A 23817-nucleotide genomic window follows, 5' to 3' on the forward strand; every position below is an offset into this window, starting at 1 on the left:
GCTAGACCCCGAGTCTGAGAAGCTTTTCGTTGGGAGGCGAGCGAACCAGGCCCATAGCTGTTTTGTAAGCCATTCTAATGATGGCGTCGACTCTCTCAACTTCGTTTTTTCGAAGTTTTCAGTACGGGAAGAAGTATGTAATTCTGCTTATGATGAGGGCGTCTATAAGTTTAAAGAGGTCGTGTTCTTTCACGCCTCATTTTCTATTAGTAATTCTTTGTATTAGTCTCGATATTTGTTGAACCGCCCATTTGAGTTTGTAAGTTTGTTAGCGCGTTTCCATAGTTTGTTTGCAGCATGAGCCCCAGGATCTTCATCTCTTGGACCTACTTCCACGCCCTGTATAATGACTGCCGTCAAGCGCATTTAATTTGCCTTTATGGAACACTATAAGCTACGATTTTTCAGGGGAGCATTCTAGGCCCGCTCTCCTGGCCTCTTCGTAGATGACATCTGCAGCTGCTTGAAGAGCGGCTTCGATTTCACCATGAGATCACTTTGCTGCCCACATCGTAATATCTTCCGCATAGAGGCTGTGCTGTACTCCTGGTATTTTGATGAGTCTATCCGGGATCTTGATTAATACCAGATTAAAGAGGAACGGAGACAGTACAGCCCCCTGAGGGGTGCCTCTGTTTCCCAATTTTATCGAGTCGGAATTGAAATTGTCCACGTGGAGTTCCACCGAGCGCTCACTGAAAAAGACTTTGATGTAGTTGTAGGCCTTTCGCCAGGGTTAATTTCGTTTAGGCGTTCTAGTATAGTATAATGGGAGACATTGTCAAATGCTTTCATAAGCTTGATAGCCAGGATGGCTATCGTATTTGTCTTGCGTTTTTACCTTGTGGTTGCGTATTTACCTTGTTAGATCTGCTAATGATGTCATGTGACAGTTGAAGCACGACATCCTTTGTAGAAAGTCCACTTCTGAAGCCCACCATGGTGTGTGATAGAAGCGAGTATTCTTCGGCATAGTCTTGTAGTCTATTAAGCACAACGTGCTCCATTAGCTTACCTAAGTATGTGATGAGCGAGATTGGCCTTAGGTTATCGAGATATATCATCTTGTTAGGTTGTGGAATAAAAATTAGAAGAGTTCAACGCTGCTGAACCGAATATTGAGCGAAAAGCAATAGCTGCGGGTGACCGAGCATTCTTCTTCTTCTTCTTCTTCTTCTTCTTCTTCTTCTTCTTCTTCTTCTTCTTCTTCTTCTTCTTCTTCTTCTTCTTCTTCTTCTTCTTCTTCTTCTTCTTCTTCTTCTTCTTCTTCTTCTTCTTCTTCTTCCCCAGCCCACACATAAAGCCCCGCTTTAACCAAGCCGTATGAATGTGCCTTAGTTGCCTAGAGGGGTAACGAAATGCCAAGGTCCTGTCAGGCTGATTCTAACATAAGCGTTCCAGGTGAAACGAGAGACCCAAATTGGCAGCTCCTGCCAGCCCACATATAAAGCCCCTCTTTAACCAAGCCGTATGAACGTGCCTTATTGGGCTCTAGGAGTAACCTGAATGCCAGGGTCCTGGCAGGCTGATTCTGACATAACCGTCCCATGTGAAACGAGAGACCCAAGTTGTCAGCTCCTGCCAGCTTGGTGGTCACCGCCGGGCCACGCTGACGGCTGAAACTGCGAGCAGTATTGCTTTCGCAATAAAAATCATCTTGGCGTGCTTCTAGGATTGGGGTATGCTGCCACTCTCCCAGCCCTCATTCAAGTAATCCGTGAGCGCTGTGACCGACTTTAGATCTCGTTTCCGCAGCATCTTATTGATTTTATCTGGTCCAGGGGCAGATTTTGTCTTGAGCTGAGACAGTGCGGCCCAGATCTCTGCGTCCGTGAAAGGCTCGTCAAGAGTTGGGACGCACACGGGGGGGAGATGGCGCGGCAACGCCGAAAGGACACGCCCGCGGTGTTTAAAGGCGGGGGCGAAGGTGGGAGTCCTAGGGAGGATTGAATAGTAAGGCGAAGGATGAGGGGTAAAGTCGACGCTTTCTAGAGGGGAAAAAAGGAAGTTGTTAAAAATAAAGAACAGTATAGCCTTTGTTCCGAAACCATGTGCCAGTTTCAGGAGACGGCTTTAAAACCAGACGCTTTCCAACTAAAATTAGTAAAAGGCCTCGCCGCAGGCTGTACAGCAGCCTTCAAGGGCAAGCCACCGGACAACCCGCCCTCTATTTTTTTTTTTTTTTTTTTTGAGGATAAGTGACTGTAATATTTATTTACGGTTGTACCCTTTCTGTAGCTTTCTCTCCTAGCCATCGTGATGTGTTGCCCGTCTGGTATTTAGGCAGAACAGTGGAGGAGGAGGAGGAGGAGGAGGAGGAGGAGGAGGAGGAGGAGGAGGAGGAGGAGGAGGAGGAGGAGGAGGAGGAGGAGGAGGAGGAGGAGGAGGAGGAGGAGGAGGAGGAGGAGGACAAAACATCTTTATTTATTTAGTCAGGTGGTAAGACCCTCAGTCCAGGGCCCCGCTGGCCGTGGCTGCAGTAACAGCGCGGCGAGCAAGCCATTGCTGGCGCTCCGGGCAGGGGTCCTGCAGGGCAGCCTCCCAATCTTCCATGCAGGGGTGGGGGAGATGGCTTAGAGAAGGGGTTACTCGGCACGCCCAAACCATCTGACTGCCCACATTGCGGTGAGTGGGCAACGCTCTGCCACATGATTTGGGCGTGCAGAACCGTGTCCACGCTGCCTTTCTTTCCCAAGAACGGGAGGACATGGCCTAGGAAAAAGGCGGTTTGATGTATTTTTATTTATTTTCTTGTTAATTATTGATTTCATAGTATGGTTATTCTTTTATATATTTTGTTGTCAATTCTTGTTCTTATTGTTTCGATCGTTATCATGGGCCGAAATTTTCTCAACGGGGCGTGCATAGCAATATGAGTTTGAGACCTCTGCCTTAATGTATCCGAACAGTAAAATCAATGTATACATCTTGGAAAGAACAGTAGGCAGCAGTCGTCGATGCTGGTCATGTCCGCTGCTCTTAAAGCACACAGGAGGCATTGGTCATGGACTCATGGCTGTCGCACCGCACGCGTACGTGCAATACTCACACGAGGCTGAAAGGGAAGAAGAAGAGAAAAAGCTGTGCCAGGTCAATCGTATGCGTCCTCCACAAGGAAGCTAGCTGAAAGTAAGCTCGCATCAGTTTCTTCCTAACGCAGATGCGTCTGAATTCGTGCTATACTGTGTAGATCCCAATAAAGTAGCCTAGTGGCACACGAACGCAACAGTATTTTGGGTTCAATAAGGTACCCTGGAGCGTTGCATGGATGTCTACAGCGGCTAGAAGGCAGCATGTTCTCTGGTCTCAATAACCCAACAAAACATTACTGCCGTCATGATGCATAATTTTGTAGTAAGCAGTTTACATAGCATCTCCTATCGGCCATTTTTTCGTATGTTAATTATTGCACTCGGGCTTTTAAAAGCAGTGCTTATCGCGAAATTCAGTAGTGATTTCGATATTATCAATAATAGGGCATCAAATGTGTAAATTACATTGAGCCTCATGTATAGGTAGCACTCGGAAATGAAATTCAGTGGTACTGGGCCGCCTGCTAATGCCATCAGTCTGCATAGTTATCGTTCCCTATTGTTGCACCTATGACTCCATGCTATCAATTGTTTTCGTGGCCGATGCCCATCTTCATGCGCCAAATGTTGCGTTGGTTTCTGCCCGGGCCGGATGCAGCGATGGCAGAGCGCGACCAGTGGGGCAGCAAAGGCACCTTCCTCCTCTCCCTCATTGGAATGTCCGTCGGAATGGGAAACGTCTGGCGCTTCCCCTACGTCGTCTATGACAACGGTGGAGGTGCGTTAACCTGACGGCATTTCCGCGGCATAGGTGCCTGCAACCATACGACGTTTCCCACTTGCAGTGATAGGTGGCGCCACAGGCCGCTCTCTCGGGAGACTGAATACGGTTTGTCATGAGAGCCTCGAAGGTCGCCGTTAAGCGAATGCTGTCATCGAGCCAGCTCCTCTCTACCTGCACAAATATTCTTGTCCGCAACTTTCCATGCACTGCTACTTTGAACAGCTAAGACAAAAGCGTAAAAAGAAAAGCAATGAAGTTTGCGCTATCTGTTTGGAACTGCCTTTGAATACCTTCTCTCCGCAAACATCGTTAAAACCATCTATTCCGAATGTCTTTTATGAACAGCAATAGACAAACACTGCGGTCAATTCAAACGTCTACAATCTCGTCAACAAGAGTATTAAGAATCACTGTTACGTGCTTTATTCTCATTGGTACTGTCTATCGAGGGTTCCTCGTCCTGTGCGAATTAATCAAATGAAGTTTTTTGCAGGGTACATGTAAGTGAGAGAAAGCCCTAGTTCGCATTTGGTGCCAGAAAGACTAGAAACGCTGCTTCCTTTTTCTAATATGAACGTCCGCTATGACGAAAGACTTGAAATTTCACCTAATCGAATTATTAGCATTTAGAAACAGGTCCAGCTCTCTTGAAAATAACGTTTAATTTTGAGGCAGGGGAGCAATATTGTCAGGCGCTCACACGAATATATTTATGGCTATCGTCTAGTCTTCCGACGTTTACCAAATGTGACCTTTTAAAGTTTTCTCTCCACTCACGACAGCAAAGTCTGCCACAGGTAATTTTATGGGCTGTGCCTTTCACAGTGAATAGCAGAAAACAAAAGCGTTCCTCAGAAGAATCTTCGGATATATTATCATGGTTCAGTGTTACGATATGCAAAAAAAAAAAATATGAATTCAAAAACAACTTCTCTTTTAAATTTTTCATGTACAAGATGTATGGGTATACTGGTAATTAAAATGCATATATTTTAATTCAAACATTTCCGTGACACGAACGCAATTGGCACTGATTTATGTTTGCTGTATTCATTGGTGATCCTTGCGGGTGTTCGTATTTTCCCCCACTATCGATGTGGAAGAAATACGGTTCAGTTTGGGGTCATAGCCATCGATTGGCCTTTTCAACTACCGGCACTTAATTTTCTCCAGACGCAGCGGCTCTCCAACACCTCTCTGCCCTTTCTTTTTCTTCTCAGGAGCATTTATGATCCCATACATCATGCTTACAATGATCGCCGGAAGACCTATGTACCTGCTGGAACTTGTCCTGGGTCAGTTCTCCGGCTACGCTCAGACAAAGGCCTTCGATGGATATCCGCTGGCAAAAGGCGAGCTGGAAAAGCGTGTTCGCGTACGCGCCGATTTCGTCGTTGTTTCGCGTGTTTCATTATTTTTAAGACCCGAGGTCTCAGATCTTACTTGTCAAATTAAAGCTCTGAAAAGTAGACAAGGTTGTGCTCACTATAGGACGTTCTAAGACGCCTAAAGAGAGAAATCTCACCCACACGAATAGGTCTGATGCGAGGCCTAAGAGCAGCGTTCCTGACTCGGTATCCAACACCTATGGTTCAATTCCCCGCCCACTATTCGTCGTTTTGGTGCAGTTCATTTACCTTTAGTTCTGCTAGTTCACTAGTCCACGAATAGGTCAGACCTATTCGTGGACTAATGAACTAGAACTAAAGGTAAGTGCACTGCACCAAAACGAAACTTTACGAATGGTGGGCGGGGAATTGAGCCATAGGTATTGGATACCGGGTCAAGAACGCTACACTTAGGCCTCGCATGAAATTCTCCTGAGGAGGCGGTGTAGCTAGGGGATCCGTCAGCGCAGGGCATTCATGGGTCTCACAGCACCGTGAAAAAAAACAAAAAAGAAAAAAAAAAAACGATATCTTCTCGCTTAATATGGACAGGAGAAGGGAGGTTCTTCCACATAATCGCCTCCCCTGTAAAGCCGCCACTGTGCTGAGGTTATTTTACTCTGTCAAATATGCCCTAGCATCTAAGGCAACATTAACTTGTCAATTATATTCTCGTCCTACTCAAAACCCTTTCGCACCTGCAGTGCTTTTTACCAATGAAACATGCCAAACGCTCCAAAAATTTTAAAACTGGAAACAGAAAGTGAACGAGTCTCTGAATTTGACTCAGATCTATGATTCGAGTGTTAAAACATTGTGCGCGGTTAATAATTAACGTAGAACACATAGAACAACATTTCACTTCAGGGATCATTTAGCGTAAGGCAATTGTTTACTTTATCGGAGGAAAAACCTCCGGAGTGGTCATTAGCTCTGATGGCCTGTTAGTAATATTTGACAGTAACCCTGCACAAAATCGTGCTCCTAAAACACGCTGTTGTTGAGATATGTGCTGCTGAAATGTTCTCGTACGCCAATGTAGGGCACCGCTGTCATGAAATCAATTGTGAACTTTCATGAAGTGAAATAAGGACCACACGTAAACATATATAAAGTAAATAAATTCGCGTGAAGTGGCTTAGCGTCCCGTTATTTTGACCAGGAAGCAGCCAAACACGAGCTAGAGCTTGGTGTCGCAAAAATACATTACTGGCACACCTTTAAAATGCAGAAATCCCTTCATCAAAGCGGGCCAAGCGACAATATATGTTTAACCTTTTCCTAACAAAAAAAAAGGGATACCTTTAGACAATACTAATTGCAGGATAGAAATCTTCCGCCTACTTAAAGCGAGCTATTCGCAGGTTAAGCATTACAGATGCTTATTAGAGCATACAGGTAACGCCTGGCGTGACGCGTGCCTTCAACTGCAGTTAGACAATGTTGGGCTCGATTACAAGGAAAGAACGCGACCTAAACCGGTCTTGGAAGTAAGGGATTAAGTAAACAGAAAGGAGAATGAGTGGGCGGGGTAGAAAGAAGAGTGTAGGTATATACAGCGTCACGCTAAATAAAACTTGTTTTTAGCCTTAAACAAAACTTGTCTTTAGCCTCAAGGATTAGCCTATCCTGCCCCTAGCTCTGATCCAGTAATGTAGCGTCTTAGTCATTGCATTGCGGCAGCCTGTAGATACAAGTGAAATGCAATTTTTTTGCATGTCTATCAAAGGTATGTCACAGTTTCTGTATCTGACGGCATCTTTTTAGGTTCATTGCCGGAGGTCGCCTGCATACCGTGCGTTAACAGCATTATATATTGAAGATGCGCACGAACTGAGGTTATATTCTCGCTGTCTTGGGCCACTTTTTTTATTCCATGCGTTCTGTCCGTGTCCGCAGGCGTGGGCTGGGCCATGGTGTACGCGTGCGTGTCATTGGCAGCCTTCAACAGCCTGGTGTTGGCCTACGTGCTCGTCTTCCTCTACTACTCGCTTATGGACACAGCGCCATGGACGCAGTGCGACCGCGCCTGGGCCGACGACGACTGCTACATCAAGAAGGAAGGCATTGTGAGGATCAATGCGTGACGGCTAACCAGCTAAAAGGAAAAATTAGCAGGGTTTCAACTGAGGCTAAACCGAGTTAGACGTGTGAAAGCATGGTTTCATTCGGTTTAGCTGTTGGTCGGTATTTTTCTTTTTTTCTCTCTCTAAGTTTCGATTTGGTTCCTCTCTAGGATATAGTACACACATTAGGCAACGTATTCAGGCTCCCATTCCAACTCAGCCCGCCGGATATGGCGTGCTTCTTCGACCAAGACAGTAGAAGGACCCGGCTTACTCGCCATCCTGGCGTGGTCTGGCGTGCCGTACCAATTACGCGGTGCGCAGGCAGCCATGCCAAGCAGCAAGATCTTATTTGATTTATTTTTCTTTTTATTTAGGTTTTATTTTCTTCTTTTAACCCACTAATTTTATCATGGGTCAGTATTTTATTAGTATTTTTTATTAATTATCGCCATCACTATTTATCATTTTACATACCCTAATAATGCTTTCATTAGTAATTGGTTTACAGGAAAGGAAAGGCGCAGTATCTGTCACGCTTTCTGTAGACATCTGAATAATATAATAATAATTGGCTTATAGTAAAGGTGCAGTATCTGTCATTCACATCCCGAAGGCCCGGTTAGACCTCGTGAAATAGTGCATTCACACTAAAAGAAAGTGGGCATGAGAACAGGGTTGGCTGAGGAATAGCATGACTGGGAATTAACACAGCGGACATACAGCGCGGAACACACATAGTGGGAACAGTCCGTTGCCTCATTCGCCGTTCGCATAGCGCCAACGGCTGTTAATTTTCTTACATGACAAAGGTGACCATGGCTCAGACGCTGCGGACGCTACTTGAGCAGCAAAACTGCGTACGTTCTGTTCCCGTTAAGCATGGCTCACAATATACCGACATCGTGGCCGTGTCCGCACCATACCCTAAATTTGTAAATGATTTATATATTACCACAGAAACCTTCATCAATCTTCAGTAAACTGATTTAAAACTGATTTATTTATAGGAAGGGAAAGGCGCGGTAACTGTCTCACTTGTTTTCTGTGGACACCGCAACCGCGCCGTTGGGGAAGGTAGGAAGGTGGGAGTGAAAGTGTAAAGAGAGAAAGAGGAGCCGTAGTGAAGGGCTACGGAGTAATTTCGACCACCTGGGGATCTTTAACGTGCGCTGACATCGCACAGCACACGACGCCTCTTCGTTTCGCCTCCATCGAAACGCAGCCGCCGAGGTCGGGTTCGAACCCGGGTACTCCAGCACAGTAGTCGGGCGTCTTACCACTGCACAACCCCGGCGGGGCAATCTTCAGTAGAAACATCGCCCCGCCGGGGTGGTGCAGTGGTAAGACGCCCAACAGAAGAAAATGAGCCCGATGGAATTAGAACAAATTACTACTATCTTGGTGTGTGGCATGTCAGTCCATTAGTGTGCTTCCTAATGCAGCGGAACCGCGTACTGAACTTTTCCTGCTAAGTGTGGATGAGATGTAAACTAAAACCTTGACCGTGTCGGCCACGATGCTTGTATTTTAACAAATGACGAACAGCTAAGTGTAGCACATATGCCAATCGATGAGTGTATTTTCTTGAATGGAACTGATTGATTTAAAGGAAGGGAAAGGCGCGGTAACTGTCTCACTTGTTTTCTGTGGACACCTCAACCGCGCCGTAAGGGAAGGGAGGAAGGTGGGAGTGAAAGTGAAAAGAGAGAAAAAGGAGCCGTAGTGGAGGGCTACGAAGTGATTTCGATCACATGGGGATCTTTAACGTGCGCTGACATCGCACAGCACACGGACGCTTCTTGAATGGAAGCCTCCGTTGCGCACATTTCATTTTCTTTCGACTGCCTACAGTTCCCCTGCAGAACCATCGAGGAGGCTGTCCTCAACAAGTACAAGCACGACTGGCTGCTCACGATCACGCCACTGAGGTTGGGCCATCTAGAAGCAGCGAACCAAACCAACAACTACACGGCCCTTGAGGACAGCGTGTTCTTCACAAACTGCATCAATGCCAGCCGAGTGTCCTCGTACCAGTTCTTCTAGTAAGGATCGTTTTTGCCTTGTCACTCAATATCATGCACTTATGCATGATTTTAAACCAAAGCTTGTAGAAGGCATAACACTGTGATTTGACTGTTTACCCTCAGTTAATTTTAAGGTCCGCCCTTAAAGCGCTATGTACACAACTTCATACTCACCGGACTAGCGCGTTTTTCACATCCGGAGCAGTTGGCAGTGATTTGTTTGTTTCAGGTGAATTTAGCATCATTCTTGTCGCAAGAAGTGTTTTTTAAAGCAGATACTGAATGCAGTACCATTCCACATAGTGGCACCCGCCTTCTATCATTTTCACGCAAGTCAAGTTTTCCACTGGGAATATATATTTTTTCGTAAACTTATGTGCATTTCCGCCACGTGACACACACACACAGACACACACGCGCGCGCACACACACGCGCGCACACACACACACACACACACACACACACACACACACACACACACACACACACACACACACACACACACACACACACACACACACACACACACACACACACACACACACACACACACACACACACACACACACACACACACACACACACACACACACACACACACACACACACACACACACACACACACACACACACACACACACACACACACAATGATCGCCTAGTCTTGGCTTTCGCAAATATAGGAATTGGCGTTTTTGAGTCCTAGGTATACTATTCTAACGGGGAAATATTTTCCTAAATCAAAATAAGGAACAGCGCCTGAAGTACCTGAAAGAAAGGAAGGGCCTCTGGAGCCGAGAACAGCGGGGGTTCTTTTATTCGGTGTCCCCGTGTTAATGACATCCTATAATGCCTCATTACATGAATACAGAGCACTGAAATAGATGATGTAGTGGACGAGTCTCTCCATGTGTCTCCATGAAACCTCGTCTATTTCGTAATGCTCCCAAGGCAGTGCGATCGCAGCACCGCCAGAATCCGGTAAATTACCAAGAGGTTTTAGCGGTCACATTTTTACGCCCAAAACACTGCGCAACCAAAGAAAAAAAAAAGTCGCCTGGAACATGACGCAATACGAGTTGCCAATTTTGTTTGAAGACAGGCTCATAAACGCCATAGTAATTTGTTCAGGTGTGGGCGACAGCAACGCGCCGCCGCAATGTTCGCTATTGGCGAGGTCAAGTGCCTAATGGCAGATCTCTCTTGTTCTCTAGCCTGTTACTTCTATAATATATTGTGACATGGGCGTAATTATGGGTTCCTGGCAATCATATATTTGGAAACGTCAGTGTTAATCAACACTTCTGGTAGAGCTTATCTTGCGAAGCAGGGAGAAAGCCGATGAAAGCGAAAAAAAACTGAGCGGACAGAACTCCTTTCCTAAGAGAAACTAGAATTTCTACACGACCTTTCCTGAAAACTGGAAGGAACAGCGCAAAACACATGAACAGACACTAGAAAAAGAAACGTACAAGAAAGCTCTTGGGTACCTTTCCTCAAGTTTATGCAGCACGGAAGCTTCTACAAATTTCTTACAGGGCCTACCAAATTGGTGCAATAAAGGGCAAAATAAAAAAATAAACACTTCAGCTTACATTACGGGATGTGGCATCAGGCCTTCATTTAAGGAAAGCGACAGATGGCTGACACACATGATCACTTCTTTCTAAAGCCGTATACCGCTTATCTCCAGCTCCTAATATGAAACGTTGTGTACCATCCAGCTGAGCAGCAGCCTGTCTTCCTCTTTCCCTGCTATTCCATTAAAGTGTATATGTGTGTGTATGATCTAATTAATTGTGTTCCCTGTTTGCATCTCCTCCCTGCAGCAAAAGAGTGCTTGGTTTCAACCCACGAAGCAAACAACAAGCTTCATACCAGACTCACCTCCTGCTCGCTCTGACCGTTGGCTGGTGCTTTGTGTTCGCTTGCGTCCACAACGGCATCAAGTCATTGACAAAGGTGAAGTCACTCCTCACGTCACTTCTCACGTCGACACCCATTTAAATACCACCATAACAATAATCAGCCATGACACGTCCACTGTCATGCAAAGACATCTCCAGCTGACTTGTGTCCTGGATACGGGATTAGTGGAAGAAGTGGATACTTACATTCTTTTAAAAGCATCGGTGTGTTGCAAGAATAACGTTCGCAACTACTATTACTAGGACGTTATTCCCATAGCCCGATGCCATATCTGAGAAGACGTTGTTTTGTAAATGAAGGTCACTCAGTTATACACAAATCACCCTAATCATGGACGTAGCTTAGCCACTTGGTCGGTTTATTGACTAGTTCTTCGTTTTGTCACATGTATCGTTGCTCTAATCTTGTATGCGGCTAACTGCAATCAGTACATAACAGCTTGAACTTAGAATTACACTATTTTTTGAAATACAAATTCAGAAACTAGTTTTCTCAAAGAAGGTCAGTATTGAGTTCTAATTTTAATTTGGTGGCCTCGAGCTCGATCAAAAGACTCGAGAATAGGCTTTTTTATTACGTTAATCAGCAAGAAGCTGTAGCGAAATTGAGGGGCTCGGTTTGAGACACATACAAACGGAGCCAATAACCATTGACATCAAGAGGGCTTAGAGCAGTCTTTTCTGTTTTGACCAATGGGAAATACTCTATTCGATTCCCAAATACCCGCTTTTTCACATGATCGCAGTGCCGAAAGATAGATAGATAGAAAGAGAGAGAGAGAGGGGGGGGGGGCTTAGATTCGAAAACTTGCCCCTTCTCACTTTCCCCTCCCTTCTTGCGTCGATATCTTGACAAGACGGGCATGAAAAGTAACATTTTACTGAAAAATAAACTTCGCAAACTGTTTCGTGAAGCGCGATTATAGTTTTCTTGAAATAAACTGATTACGTGACCCGCGATACCAGCGAGAATCCTGCCGAGCTTGCGAAAATACGGTAATAATGTAGTCAAGGAGACAGTCGAATAGAAAGTGGAAGAAAACCACATGCCGCAGATGGTATTCGAATCCACGACCTCTGGATTTAGTGTCTATTGCTCTACTCATTGAGCTACGCCGATTTTTTTCTTTATTGCACTGAGCTACAGCGACAGCTGTTGAGAGTAGAGGGTTATCACATACCTTCAATTCTCCCCTTTAGATCACAGTCCACGTGACGCGGAAACAGAAGACGTTGTACGTTGCGAGGGTGGAGATGACGAATACTCTGAAGGATACGATACACGCATCATAAATTATTAAATTAGTAGAGGATAGAAGAGCAAATAGCTCAGTCTGTAGAGCACCAGACGCGAAATTCGATGTCGTGGGTTCAGATTCCATCGGCGACATGAGGTTGTTTTGCGCGAAGCGCACTAGTTCGTCGATTCGAAAACCCGTCGCCATGCCGCGGTTTGACAAGGAGCTTTCAAGAGGAAGTGAAAACCGTGCCAGAAAAGGACTTGAGTAACGCCGCTGCGGAGGCCACCGGGACTTCGACCTGATACGCCTCTGCCAGTACAGATGGCGACACCGTATTCCAGTACGAACAGCGAATCGCGAACCTATTTCAAGGACGAGTCCAAAACCCTCGATTAAGATTGATGGATGCCTAGTATGGAGTGTATATGATATATGTAGAGAGAGAGAGAGAATAAACTTTATTTATTTAATGTAATTACTCGGGTGCTTCACCAAGTCCGGGAAATCGCTGGCGAATCTGACCGATCAGCTGGCGCTGAAGGGGGAGCTCTAGCTAGCTTCACCTCCCACTGCCCATGGATAAGTTCCTGTAACCACAGTCCGTATTCCGAGTTTGCGTCGTTGTCGAAAGTGTCGCTATCTCTTTGATCTCGATTCATATGATTGGCGGAAACGCCGGAACCGGAAATGGCTACTACTTCTGGTTTCGGCGTTTGCACTAATCCGATGATTCGAGGTCAGGGAGATAGTGACACTTTCGAAAACTATAGTTCCAAACCATGTGCAGGATGTTGGAAATCTCTCCACAGGCGGTACGGGCATTTTGGGGGTATTGCGTAGGCCAAACCTTATTGTGTAGCGTAGTATACGGGCTTGCGTGTTTCTCCATATAGCGCGATTTCCGGACGAGTGAGGTCTTTGTGGGGGCTGCGCATTTCACGCGATAAAGTCTGTGGTAGTTTATGATTTCGCCGTATGTTGGTGGAGACGAAGGTTCGGAGGTGGACGCAGACGGGGGTCGAAATGTATGGCCTCGAGTTATCCCGTCAGTAGCCTTATTGCCCTCTATGCCTTTGTGGCCTAGGATCAGCAGAATACTGTGACATGTGTGTGTACTGGGAGCGTGATTCGACATGATGTGGACGCGTCTGCTCGGCAGAGCTCCCCACTGGGTCATGCCTTTCAGGCTTGTTGCGAGTCGCTCATGATAGCAGTCATTTGCTCGGTGGTGTGAGCGTGCTTGATGGCCAGTCGATTGCGACTTCCTCAGCGTCCGCCATGCTGTCTCGCCTTTGGACCGAAGCGCTGGCTATCTCCTCCCAAAGGCTGGCTGGGAATGTTTCTGCGTCGTCTGCAAATGTACCGAATACGTGTGATAGTAGGATGGGCCTTCTCGTGATGGTGGGGTTTGACTATACCTAGGAAAATACGGATGCTGAGAAGGCGGAAAACGCTGGGTATGAGGCAGCTATATAGTTTAAGCGAAGTCTGGATGCCTAGGTACGAATAGAAGTGAGGCAATGAATACGCACTGCGTCTACTCTTAGGGGAAGCTTCAGCCTCCTCCTAAATTTTTTTTCTACTTTCTAATCAATTATCTCCATGACTGCATTCTTATTTCGCATTGATCAACCCAAAACAACTTCCTATGCTGCCCTTAATGTTGCTACATATTGGCTTCATCTGCGTGCATCAGTAAAGTTAATTTACACGGGGGCAGGCCTATAGTGTAACCAGCACGCAGTGCTGAAGCAGTGAGAAGAACGGGAAGAGGAACTAATGCGTCCTATAGCGTCAACAATCCCTTCCGATCCAGAAGGATCTTCCATTTATTATGTCATAATAACAGTACACCGCAGAACAGAGTGCGTTAAGACAGCACACAAAAGCCAGTACACTTACGACAAAACAACGCCGGAAAACGCAGCATGCCACAATACAGCACGCGTCAATACGGCATGCTGATCCTCGTTCGCGTAGAAGCCCTTCGCTCCACAATTAATTCGAGTCTTAATTGTACTTTTCTTATCTCAAGCATAGGGAGCAGCACACAATCGTTCAGGCTACTACAATATGTGCAAGATCACCGGACATAGAGTGCTGCTTTAACCAAGCTGTACGAGGGGTACCTGCGTGTCCAATGTATAGCTGTAGCGTATCAGACTGAGGATCCAAGATTTCTGACTTCGATTTCCGCCTCGCCCCCCCATCTCACGGGAGCTACCCGAGTTGGCGGACGCTGTCCAACTTTGCCCCGTAATGTGATCTCCGGACGTCATACAACCCGCCATACCACCTGCCAAATACCGCCTGCCAGAGGCTTGCGCGCGATTTTACGCTCCCAACGCCGACGCCAGGTTTTCAGCATAACAGGAGTTATGAGGAGTTAATAGGAAAGTCCCCCACTACTAACGTTGGTGTGGATCGATTGTCTGTTATTGCCAGTCGCAGGAACAGGAAATGCAGTTCGCAGAGGCGAATGGAGGCGGCTATGCGTTTCGACTCGGGTAATGCACATATCGAGATCCGCCGCCACCGATCCAGCAAGGCCGGAGCTCGTGCCGCACAGTGGAAAATTTCCTTTCCTTGGCGAGCGCGTTCGTTGCAGTTGAACTCAGCTCAACTCATTGCAGGGATATTTATAATTTTAATTGATTTACATGAAATGAAGGGCGCTGTCTGTCACACTTTCTCCGGCAAGTGTGTTTGGGCGGTACACCATCGCTCCTGTCGCGTGGAGTTCCTTGGCGCGCGTTCAAGTGTGGGATTGCAGATGGCAGCAAAGCTAGACAAGAACAAATCTCGCAGATTCTCACGAACAGACACGCTCACGCGAGATTTTCACCATGGGACAAGGAAAGGCTTTCGCCTTAAAATGTGACAGATGCTGTGTGACGGAGAGGGAATGAAGGGTGGCTGTTCCTGGCCCTACGGGGCTGTGACTGGTAGGTCAACGCCGCTTGCGGCGGGGGCTAGCCTGCCACCGAAGTTTTGTGTTGTAGGCCGTCATCGCACCGGCCACCGCTTAGGTGGTGGACGACGGCTGTTGCGGCGCGCGTCTTTCTCTCCCTCTTCCTTTTCTTCTCTTCTCTACTTTCTCCCTTCTGTCCGCACGAGGCAGCGGAATGTGGCTCAGCTACAGAGCCAGTAGCAGGCCCGTGCATTTTCTTTTCCTTCTTCCTACAGCCACAACAACAACAACAACCGGCTACGGAGCTGGTTACGAAGGGCAACTATGACAGCGACACCACGAAACGCAAGAAAGGGCACCAAAGGGCTACGCTGTAAAATTTGTATCACTGCAGCTTGCCTGCGTTCCGGCATCTGATGAGTATCAGCAGCGGAACGTACTACAATGGGCTTTACTCTCCATGCCAACCGGATCAAATAAATCATAACAAACAGAAATATGTTACACATCACGCACAACAGTTGAAAGGCATATGGACGTACAGAAATGAAAAATCACAGTGGCGTTTGAATAGAAGGGCTAAGTGCTCGTGACACACGTCTCATACAAAACAATATGTAAAACGTGTACTCATAGCGAATGATCAAAGGGGACAATCCTTTATTTTCACGCATCGCACTCTGCATAACCTAAATCAGAAAGCATACTGAAATTAATTGTAGTAAAGCGCCTAAAATACATAATAAAAAATGAGCCTAAATGCAAATTCAAAAAAAAAAAAGCAGAAAAAAAAAGTGTAGTCCAGGAAAGTGGTGTGTGGTCACTCTGTCGTCGTTTGCAAGGTCAGTTCATATAGTGTTTTAAAAACTGTACGGTTCCCTTACAACCTAATGTATTCTTATAACGCCGCGGCCGTACGTGTTGTCAGTTATTACCTTATGAGTATCATCTTCATTTGGCTGTGACAATTCAGCTATAATTTAGCCCTTCCGCGGTGCTGCACCGTGGTGGGTTGCGCCGCGTTGTTTTCGTGCTGGTTTTTCTGCGTAAGGTTTTGTTGATGTGCTGCATTTCTCGATCTGCTGTCAAGGAGCGTACCATCTTTCTTTCCCGTGTGCTGCGTTGCCGTTGGGCTGTCCTTTGCGTGCTGTTCTTAACTCCGCTTTGCAGTTTGTTCGTGGCCACATATATATATTAAGTGTCATCTTTCTTTCGGTCCACATGCGTTGAAGGCCATCTATGCCACCACCGTCGTGCCTTTCGTGCTGATGTTCATCCTGCTGGCCCGGACGCTCACCCTTCCCGGGGCGTCCACTGGACTCAAGTTCTACGTCGTGCCCCGCTGGAGTGAGGTCCTATCCGTCACGGTATGCATTATTATTCAGTAGCTTTATGGAGCTTTGCTTGTGGGTGAATTGATCTGGTATGAAATCCAGATCAATTCACACGACAAATTTTTGCTTTAAGTTTGAACAGGACCTCCACACCTATGTTTGCGACATCTAACGAGCTTACGGTTAACCAAGAATCAGTTTCGGAAAAATGAATTTATCCATACGAAGCCAGACTCATTGAGCCAGTTATCGTTCTTTTCCAGGGCATTTATTCCTTCCAGTCGTGATCCATTTGTGAATGGGGCGTTTGCATAAGCGCCCTATGAAGCAGTTCACATTCATTTCTGATTGTGGGATACTTTCGTGATTATATAGCCTGGGACTGTGCACGCATTGGCCAATCACGATGTGTCGTGTTTCGCCCCTGCGCTGACCAATCATAACAGTGTAGCAGCGTAACCTTTTTGCCGTCGGTATTTGCTGCTGAAGAGGGCACGGGGAGATTTGAGCCGCGTAACAGAAAACAGGCTCCGGAACACTCGAGGAGGTTGCAAGAAAGAGCCTACTCTCGAGGTTTAGCAGATTACTGTGTACTGGGCATGTCTCCGCCTGCGCTCTACAGCAATAAATGATACGACAGCTAAACCACTAGTCACGAACCGATAACCAATGTGGAAGAGGCGCGAGCAACTTATATTCAATCTGGCTGCTCCTTGATCTTCTCAATCACCATGCACGTCCATAGCACGCGATAGATCAATTTAGTAAATCGGACGGGATTATGTGACAAATAGCTATTACGCTTTTGAAGATCAGAGTGCTCTGTTTCGTTCACACGTGCTCAGTGCAGTGGACTGCGTTTAGTGTGGTAATATCTAATCTCACAAATTTTGCAGGAATGATAAAGCTGTAAATATAACAAAAGTCCTCTATGGTCGGCTGGATGTTTCTAAAATGACTGTACGAGTCAGCTTCGCAGTCAGCTTCGCAGTCAGCTTTATGTGGCTCTACAGCTAAGGCTAAGCAAGAGTGCGAAGGTCTGTGTTGCCGTCGTGTGGTGTTGTATTGTTTGGAGTAGGTGTGCGGTGAGGCGAATGGGGCGAATGGGGAAAAGACGGTGTTATTCCTCCCTTTCCCTTTCCCGCCCAGCCTTCGCTGTACAGCCATAAAAGTTGTTTTAGAGTACAGTGGTGAACATATAAATAAACGCGGGCAGTTACGAACTTCATGAAACTTTTCGAACCACTTATTCTTTATTGCATGTCAGAGGTTATTCGTCTACTAAAATACGCCATAAGAAGATTTTACATGCACGTTTCTCGCCGAAATTTCTGGTCGTATAAGCTAGACTCGATGATTGAGGTTGCAAAAATGTCTATTTGGCTTGGCAAAAAGAAAAAAAGAAAAATCGAACATACTGCATACGCGTTGAAATACCTCGTGTGTGATCACGTACGCTGGCAGCGCATGGTTCACTTCCAAGACTGAAATGATGAAAGCTCTTTAGCAACCTAACTCCCGCTTCAGATATTCCAAATGAGATTTTCCTATCGCCCAAAAATCCTCAGCTCTTCGGTGTGGAGTTTGTTCTAATCATGTGCGCAAAAATCAATTCTTAGCGCAGTTTAAAACTGTAAAACGTACGTGTGTTTCTTACAAGGTGGAGGCGTGAACATGAATGATGCAGGCGACACTTTCAAGTCTTCATTCATGATGCTGTATGAACTCGCTGCTGATTTTCGTTTTCTTCTTTGTAAGTGAGCACCATTTCACACGAAAGTGATAACTTTTTGAGATAAGTGCATGACATTCATCACAGGTCCCAATAAATCGTAATGAAAGAAAAGCCTTCATACAAGCTGAATCTCGATAAAGTGAGGACTTTATTACGTTCAACTGAAAGACCTTCTACAAAGTAAGCACATATGGCAATTAAAGTAAACAATAACCTTCACTGTTATGCCGGCTCATACGCCTTGTTTATAACCTTACAAAGTAGCTATATTATATCGAATTTATCCCATCTGCAGTGAGCACTCGTATTCAAGAGACATGTGGGTACGTAGCCAAGAATGCTTTTCTGGAGGAGCCCAAGGTATTTTACAGTACTCAGCGAGAAAGGGGAAATGGGGTTGTGAAATAGCATTCCCAACGAGAGTCTTGCCAATTAATACCGCGACAACCAAAAGCGGAGTAGAATGGGGTGAGATTATCTAGATTTAGTTTCCCCCCTCTCTTTTCCTTGACATGTGCCTGCAGCCATGACGAAACTACGCGTCGCGAGCGGTCAGTAACGATTCCCCATTACCGGTCTTCCAGCTCTGGAGGAGGGCTGCTGAGGAAGTGATCCGCTCGTTGGGCCTGGGCTACGGCACCGTCATCTGCTACGCCGGTTTCGGCCGGATCCGAAACAAGCTCACGAAGTAAGAGTTTGTTTTGTTCGTGTTGGGCATCATGGCAGCAGAGATTTAACAGAAACGCTATTAATGTGACACGCCAAGCAAACGTGGCTCAACCAGTGTGCAAGAGGTTAAATCAGGGAACTGAAAGGTGTTACATTAAAAAAAAAAAAAAAAAAAAGAAGAAGAAGAAGAAGAAGGTGCGAACGTCCTCTTTCCTTAGTAGTCTTCGATCTAGTCCCCACTAGTGGCTATGCGCATCGCTGCATGTTGTCTTAAAACAATACGTGTGAGTGGAGTTGTTTTCCTCTCGTCCTCTTTAAAACCTTGATGTTATCTTACTTCAGCTTTGCATCCGACGAAGAGCCACCACTGCAGTGCGTCATTAATGTCGTCCGCTGCCTGATTGTACCTTCCACGACGGTGTGCAGCAAAGGACTTCCCCGGGGTTACAAATTGATGCCTGGATCTGGTGGGGAAGGGGAAGTGCGCATTGTTGATAGAGAAGCGATTGACATCTTAATATTTTATTTGTGTAAAAATGAAGTAAATTGTCGGGTGCGCCAACAGCATTTGTAATTTCTACACTCATAGTGAAAGTCGCCGCCATGTAAAAAAAAGAAAAAAAGAAAAGTGGCTTAAGCAATGGCTTGAACTTATAGTTACGCCAGCCAAAGGTCTGTTAAGCGCGATTTTGCACTATTTAGCAATGTTGTACGCTATTTGACGGTTAAAGGTCTGTTAAGCGTGATTTTGCACTATTTAGCAATGTTGTACGCTATTTGACGGTTTGAATTAGGGAGCCAGGCTTCGCCTTAAGAGTAGACGTGATAGCGCCTTTGACACCGCCTTGTCATTCCGCTACTAAGCGATAGCTTGTACAGCTCGTTCGGTCGAGAGGTTATCTTCGCAGTGGTACTGTGTAGTAGTGGTAGTAGTGGTAGTAGTAGTAGTCCGCACGCGTGTAGGAAATAATCGAGGCTGTGCAAAAAAGAATGTCATATCATGATAATTTGAAACTTAGTGATTGGTGATTAATTGGCATGCGATAGGTAATGACGAGTTAATGAGATCATTGTAGTTAAGAGACGAATGAAAGGAATGAAAAAAAATGGAAAATTGGATTCAGTGGTGCCAGAATCCTCAAAATAAAAACGCGATGCTTGACGATGCTAATTAGGAAAATTTAGAGTGTGTAATTCATCAATTTATGGAAAAAATTTAATATAGAAAGGCTGCAAACAAAGGAATTCAAAAGTGTCAAAATGATAAGAATAGAAAACTACCTGGAGATCCTAATTTAAAAAGTTTGTACGTAATTCACGAATTAATTGAAATAACGAAAACAAAGATGAATAAAAGGTCCGAAGATGTCAAAATGCTCAAAAGGAAAAGCCGTTGTTTGATGATGCGATTTAAGATGATTTAGCGTGTGTAATATATCAGTTAAGTAATTAAAATAATCGAAAATGAAAACTTGTAAAAAGGAGGTTCAAGTGTGTCATATACTGAGAATGAAAAACTCAAGCTTTATCATGCAAGTAATGATGCAAAAAGTTAAAAATAAAGCAAATAAAACTAGACAATAATAAAAGGGAAAAACATCGTTCATGTTTGCAAAACCCTTAAGTGTCCCCCTAGATTTGTTAAATATTTTGTTGAAAATAGGGAAAGAAAGACAATATCTGTCTCACTTTTACCGTGGACACCTGAATCGCGGTGTAAGGAAAGGGATTTAGGAGAGAGTGAAAGCAAAGAGAGAAAGAGGTGCGGTGTAATTTCGACCACCTGGGGATCTTTAACGCGCACTGGCGTGCTGTGTTAGGATTTATGGCGCAATGTTTCGCCTCCATGGAAACTCAGCCGCCGTGGGCGGTTTCGAACTCCGTAACTCCAGAACTGTAATCGTGCCTCTTGACCACTGCGCCACAGCGGTGTGGCTACACCTAATTTGTAAATTCGTTTTTAGGAAAGGAAAGAAAATGCGCTCTATCTGTCACAATTCTCGGTAGGCACCTGAAACACGCCGTAAGGGAACGGACGTGAAGAGGTTTGAAGTCAAAGGTCAAGGCCATTTGTGCAACGGCCAGTAAAATCCTAAGTTGCACCCCGAGCAGAAAAGCTTACGTTCAAAAATATGCTTACAAGCTGAGGCACTGCACTCAGATAAAAAAAAAAAAAAAAAAAAAAAGAAAAGAAAAACGAGATAGCTGTGTAGACAACTCATTGAACGCAACTGTGGCGTAATTTTATCCATAAGTAAGGACTTGAGGAGCTCTTGCCTCGATCGGGAAGGGACTATAAAATTGTAAATTGGTTTATAGGAAAGGAAAGGCGCCGTATCTACCACACATATTTTTGAACATCTGAACCATGCCGTAAGTGAACGTAGAAAGGTGGGATTGAAAAATGAAAAAGAGGTGCCGTTGTCAAAGCGAGACTATCCGAATATTCTAGTTTACATTTGTAGATTCTATTGCCCAAGACTGCGTGGGTTTTCGCCCCTTCTTCGGCCGCTATATTGGCTGCAGATCTTAGTACAAAGCTCTGATGCTGGTTACAATGGGAAATATCCTTCAACATAGCTACGAACCTTATTGTTGAAATTTTGTAGTTACGTTACGATGCACATGACTCAGCTACTGCAAAAAACCTCATAAACCACAGCAAACGCTCATTTTCAGGAACAAAATTCGCCATTTACCGAAACAGCAAAACTAAATCATAATAATTTATTGTATCAACATCGTAAAAGATGTGGCACACTTATTCACTCCGACGCAAACAATCATTTAAAAATGCTGCTACAAAACAGCTTGCCTATTGACCGCAAGCCAAAAAACGCACCCAGAAGTTGTTTTTATTTATTCGAAAGGGATCCAGCAGCCACTGAAACCAAGGAAAGCATGCGATAAGCATGAGGTAATCATATAGATAAACAATTAAAAAGTACGAGGAATACCACCAGATACAGCCGGTGGGTTCCGAGCCCATGGCCTTGGTGCCAGTGGCTGTGTACTTTTTACGTGTCATAATGAGTGCCTTAATTTCCCTTCGTTCGTTTAGAAAGTTTTCATTGAGACATGTATAAAGTCATCAGCGCAAACACATGGAAAATAAAATGCTAACATATTATTTTCTACTTCGGGTTATTTTATCGGATTCTCTTTATACACCGCTTTATATACTTTCTCCCTTTTCAGCGACGTGGAAGTAGTCATCGCCACGCAATTCTTCGCCAGCTTTGGCTACGGCCTCATCGCATTCTCCGTGCTCGGTTTCATGGCATCTTCGCTTCAGGTGCACGTTGAAGACGTCATCTCATCTGGTATGGCATACAGCGTTCTCATGCGCTCAGTGGTGCAGGCAAAGGTTTCGCCATATTAAAATGAAGCTCATTTTTGCAAATGAACAAAAAAAACGGTATGCATCTTTATCTTTTTGTTACGTGCACACTAGCAAAACAAATGAAATGAAGGCTGTATTCAGGATGCGAAGCATTGATTATGATTCGGGATTTAAGGCCATCTTAATTATCATTTATTCTCCTAATGATTTCATTACAAGCGCTGAAGAATTATGACAAATATCTATATTTCTTTTTTTTTCATTAAAATTTGTGTGAAAGCACACTGATGCAGTATTTAGGACTTGCCAGTGTCAATTTCTTACTCATCACCTTCACCAGGCAAAAAAAAAAAAAATCGTCATGCGACTACGGCAAAAAACGTAAACTTGAAAGGACTGGCAACTTTTTTCAAAGCGCTTCACTGAGCCAGAAATGTGAGTCAGAAAAAATCTCGGACCTGAAAACTTTGATGCTGGCCCGTTTCTCGCAGGCTTCGACATTGCCTTCGTGGCCTATCCGGAAGCAGTGAGCCGCATCACAAATTCCCACCTGTGGCTGACGTTCTTCTACGTGGCGCTTCTCTGCATGGCACTCAATGCACAGGTGAGCGTTTTTTTTTTTTTTGTTTTTTTTTTTTTCACTTTTAAAGGAGGGCTCTGTTAGACGGAAAGTGTAACAAAAAGAATTTTCTGCCTAGCTTCAGCAGGTGCCATTATTTTCCGAATCACCATTTACGCTGAGCAATTTGCACTGTCGTCCTATGTTACAACTGGCCTTTCCTGCTCCCTAATCTCCTAAAGCAGTTCAGATATTCCCACAAAACACCTCTTGAGCGCAATCACCGGATAATCACCTAGGCGCTGTTGATTTTACTGTTATAGAATAAATGCTGAACATTGATAAGATCCCGCACAGCTGTTAAAGCGGCACTGAGGACAAAGCTATCAAATTTTTGTTTTTAGCGAAAACTTGATTCTATGACTTTTTCTTGGTGTATTTGGTATTCGTTTGGAAGCAAGACTCATTTGCTCCAAGAAGATTGCATTAGGACAGTTTCCCCCGACACTATTCAAACTCGTGACATCGACACAAAAAAGACTCCGCGATCACTGTTTTGAAATGGGAGACTTCATAGCCCAGCCTCTCGGATCCGCGCCCTTTCAAGACTGTCGAAGCACCGAAGAGAACTTTAGGAATCGGTCGGTAATTGCGACTCAGTATTTTATTCTTTAGCATTTATTCTAACATATAATAAATTCTCCGTTTGCAGTGAAAGCGGCGGCTCTGTGGCCAGAATGCTATATGCCAGGAACATGCCAGTGTGACACTACACTTTCAGAACCAACCGCATTCGTAG

At 45.1% G+C, this 23817-nt stretch overlaps 1 protein-coding gene across 1 annotated transcript; it reads left to right on the forward strand.

Annotated features, from left to right (window-relative positions):
• Positions 1 to 3692: 3692 nt before the first annotated feature.
• On the forward strand, positions 3693 to 23817 carry LOC146199575 (sodium- and chloride-dependent glycine transporter 2-like). The gene is made up of 10 exons (XM_084595882.1): positions 3693 to 3810; positions 5037 to 5168; positions 7104 to 7273; positions 9125 to 9315; positions 11128 to 11260; positions 16611 to 16745; positions 19032 to 19135; positions 22315 to 22439; positions 22951 to 23063; positions 23800 to 23817. The coding sequence occupies exons 1-10, from the start codon at positions 3693 to 3695 to the stop codon at positions 23815 to 23817; spliced, it is 1239 nt and encodes a 412-aa protein (XP_084452008.1).

Source organism: Amblyomma maculatum, chromosome 2 (genome assembly GCF_055883805.1).
Source record: "Amblyomma maculatum isolate TAMU_Amacu chromosome 2, ASM5588380v1, whole genome shotgun sequence".
Taxonomy (NCBI): domain Eukaryota; kingdom Metazoa; phylum Arthropoda; class Arachnida; order Ixodida; family Ixodidae; genus Amblyomma; species Amblyomma maculatum.

What these genes read in the sequence shown, in the direction of transcription:
- LOC146199575 (XM_084595882.1), top strand. Translation starts at nt 3,693, where the DNA reads ATGGCAGAGCGCGACCAGTGGGGCAGCAAAGGCACCTTCCTCCTCTCC. An exon ending in TGGATATCCGCTGGCAAAAG is followed by an intron (nt 5,169 to 7,103) that starts GCGAGCTGGAAA and finishes CCGTGTCCGCAG; the next exon opens with GCGTGGGCTGGGCCATGGTG. An exon ending in GCATCAAGTCATTGACAAAG is followed by an intron (nt 11,261 to 16,610) that starts GTGAAGTCACTC and finishes CATGCGTTGAAG; the next exon opens with GCCATCTATGCCACCACCGT.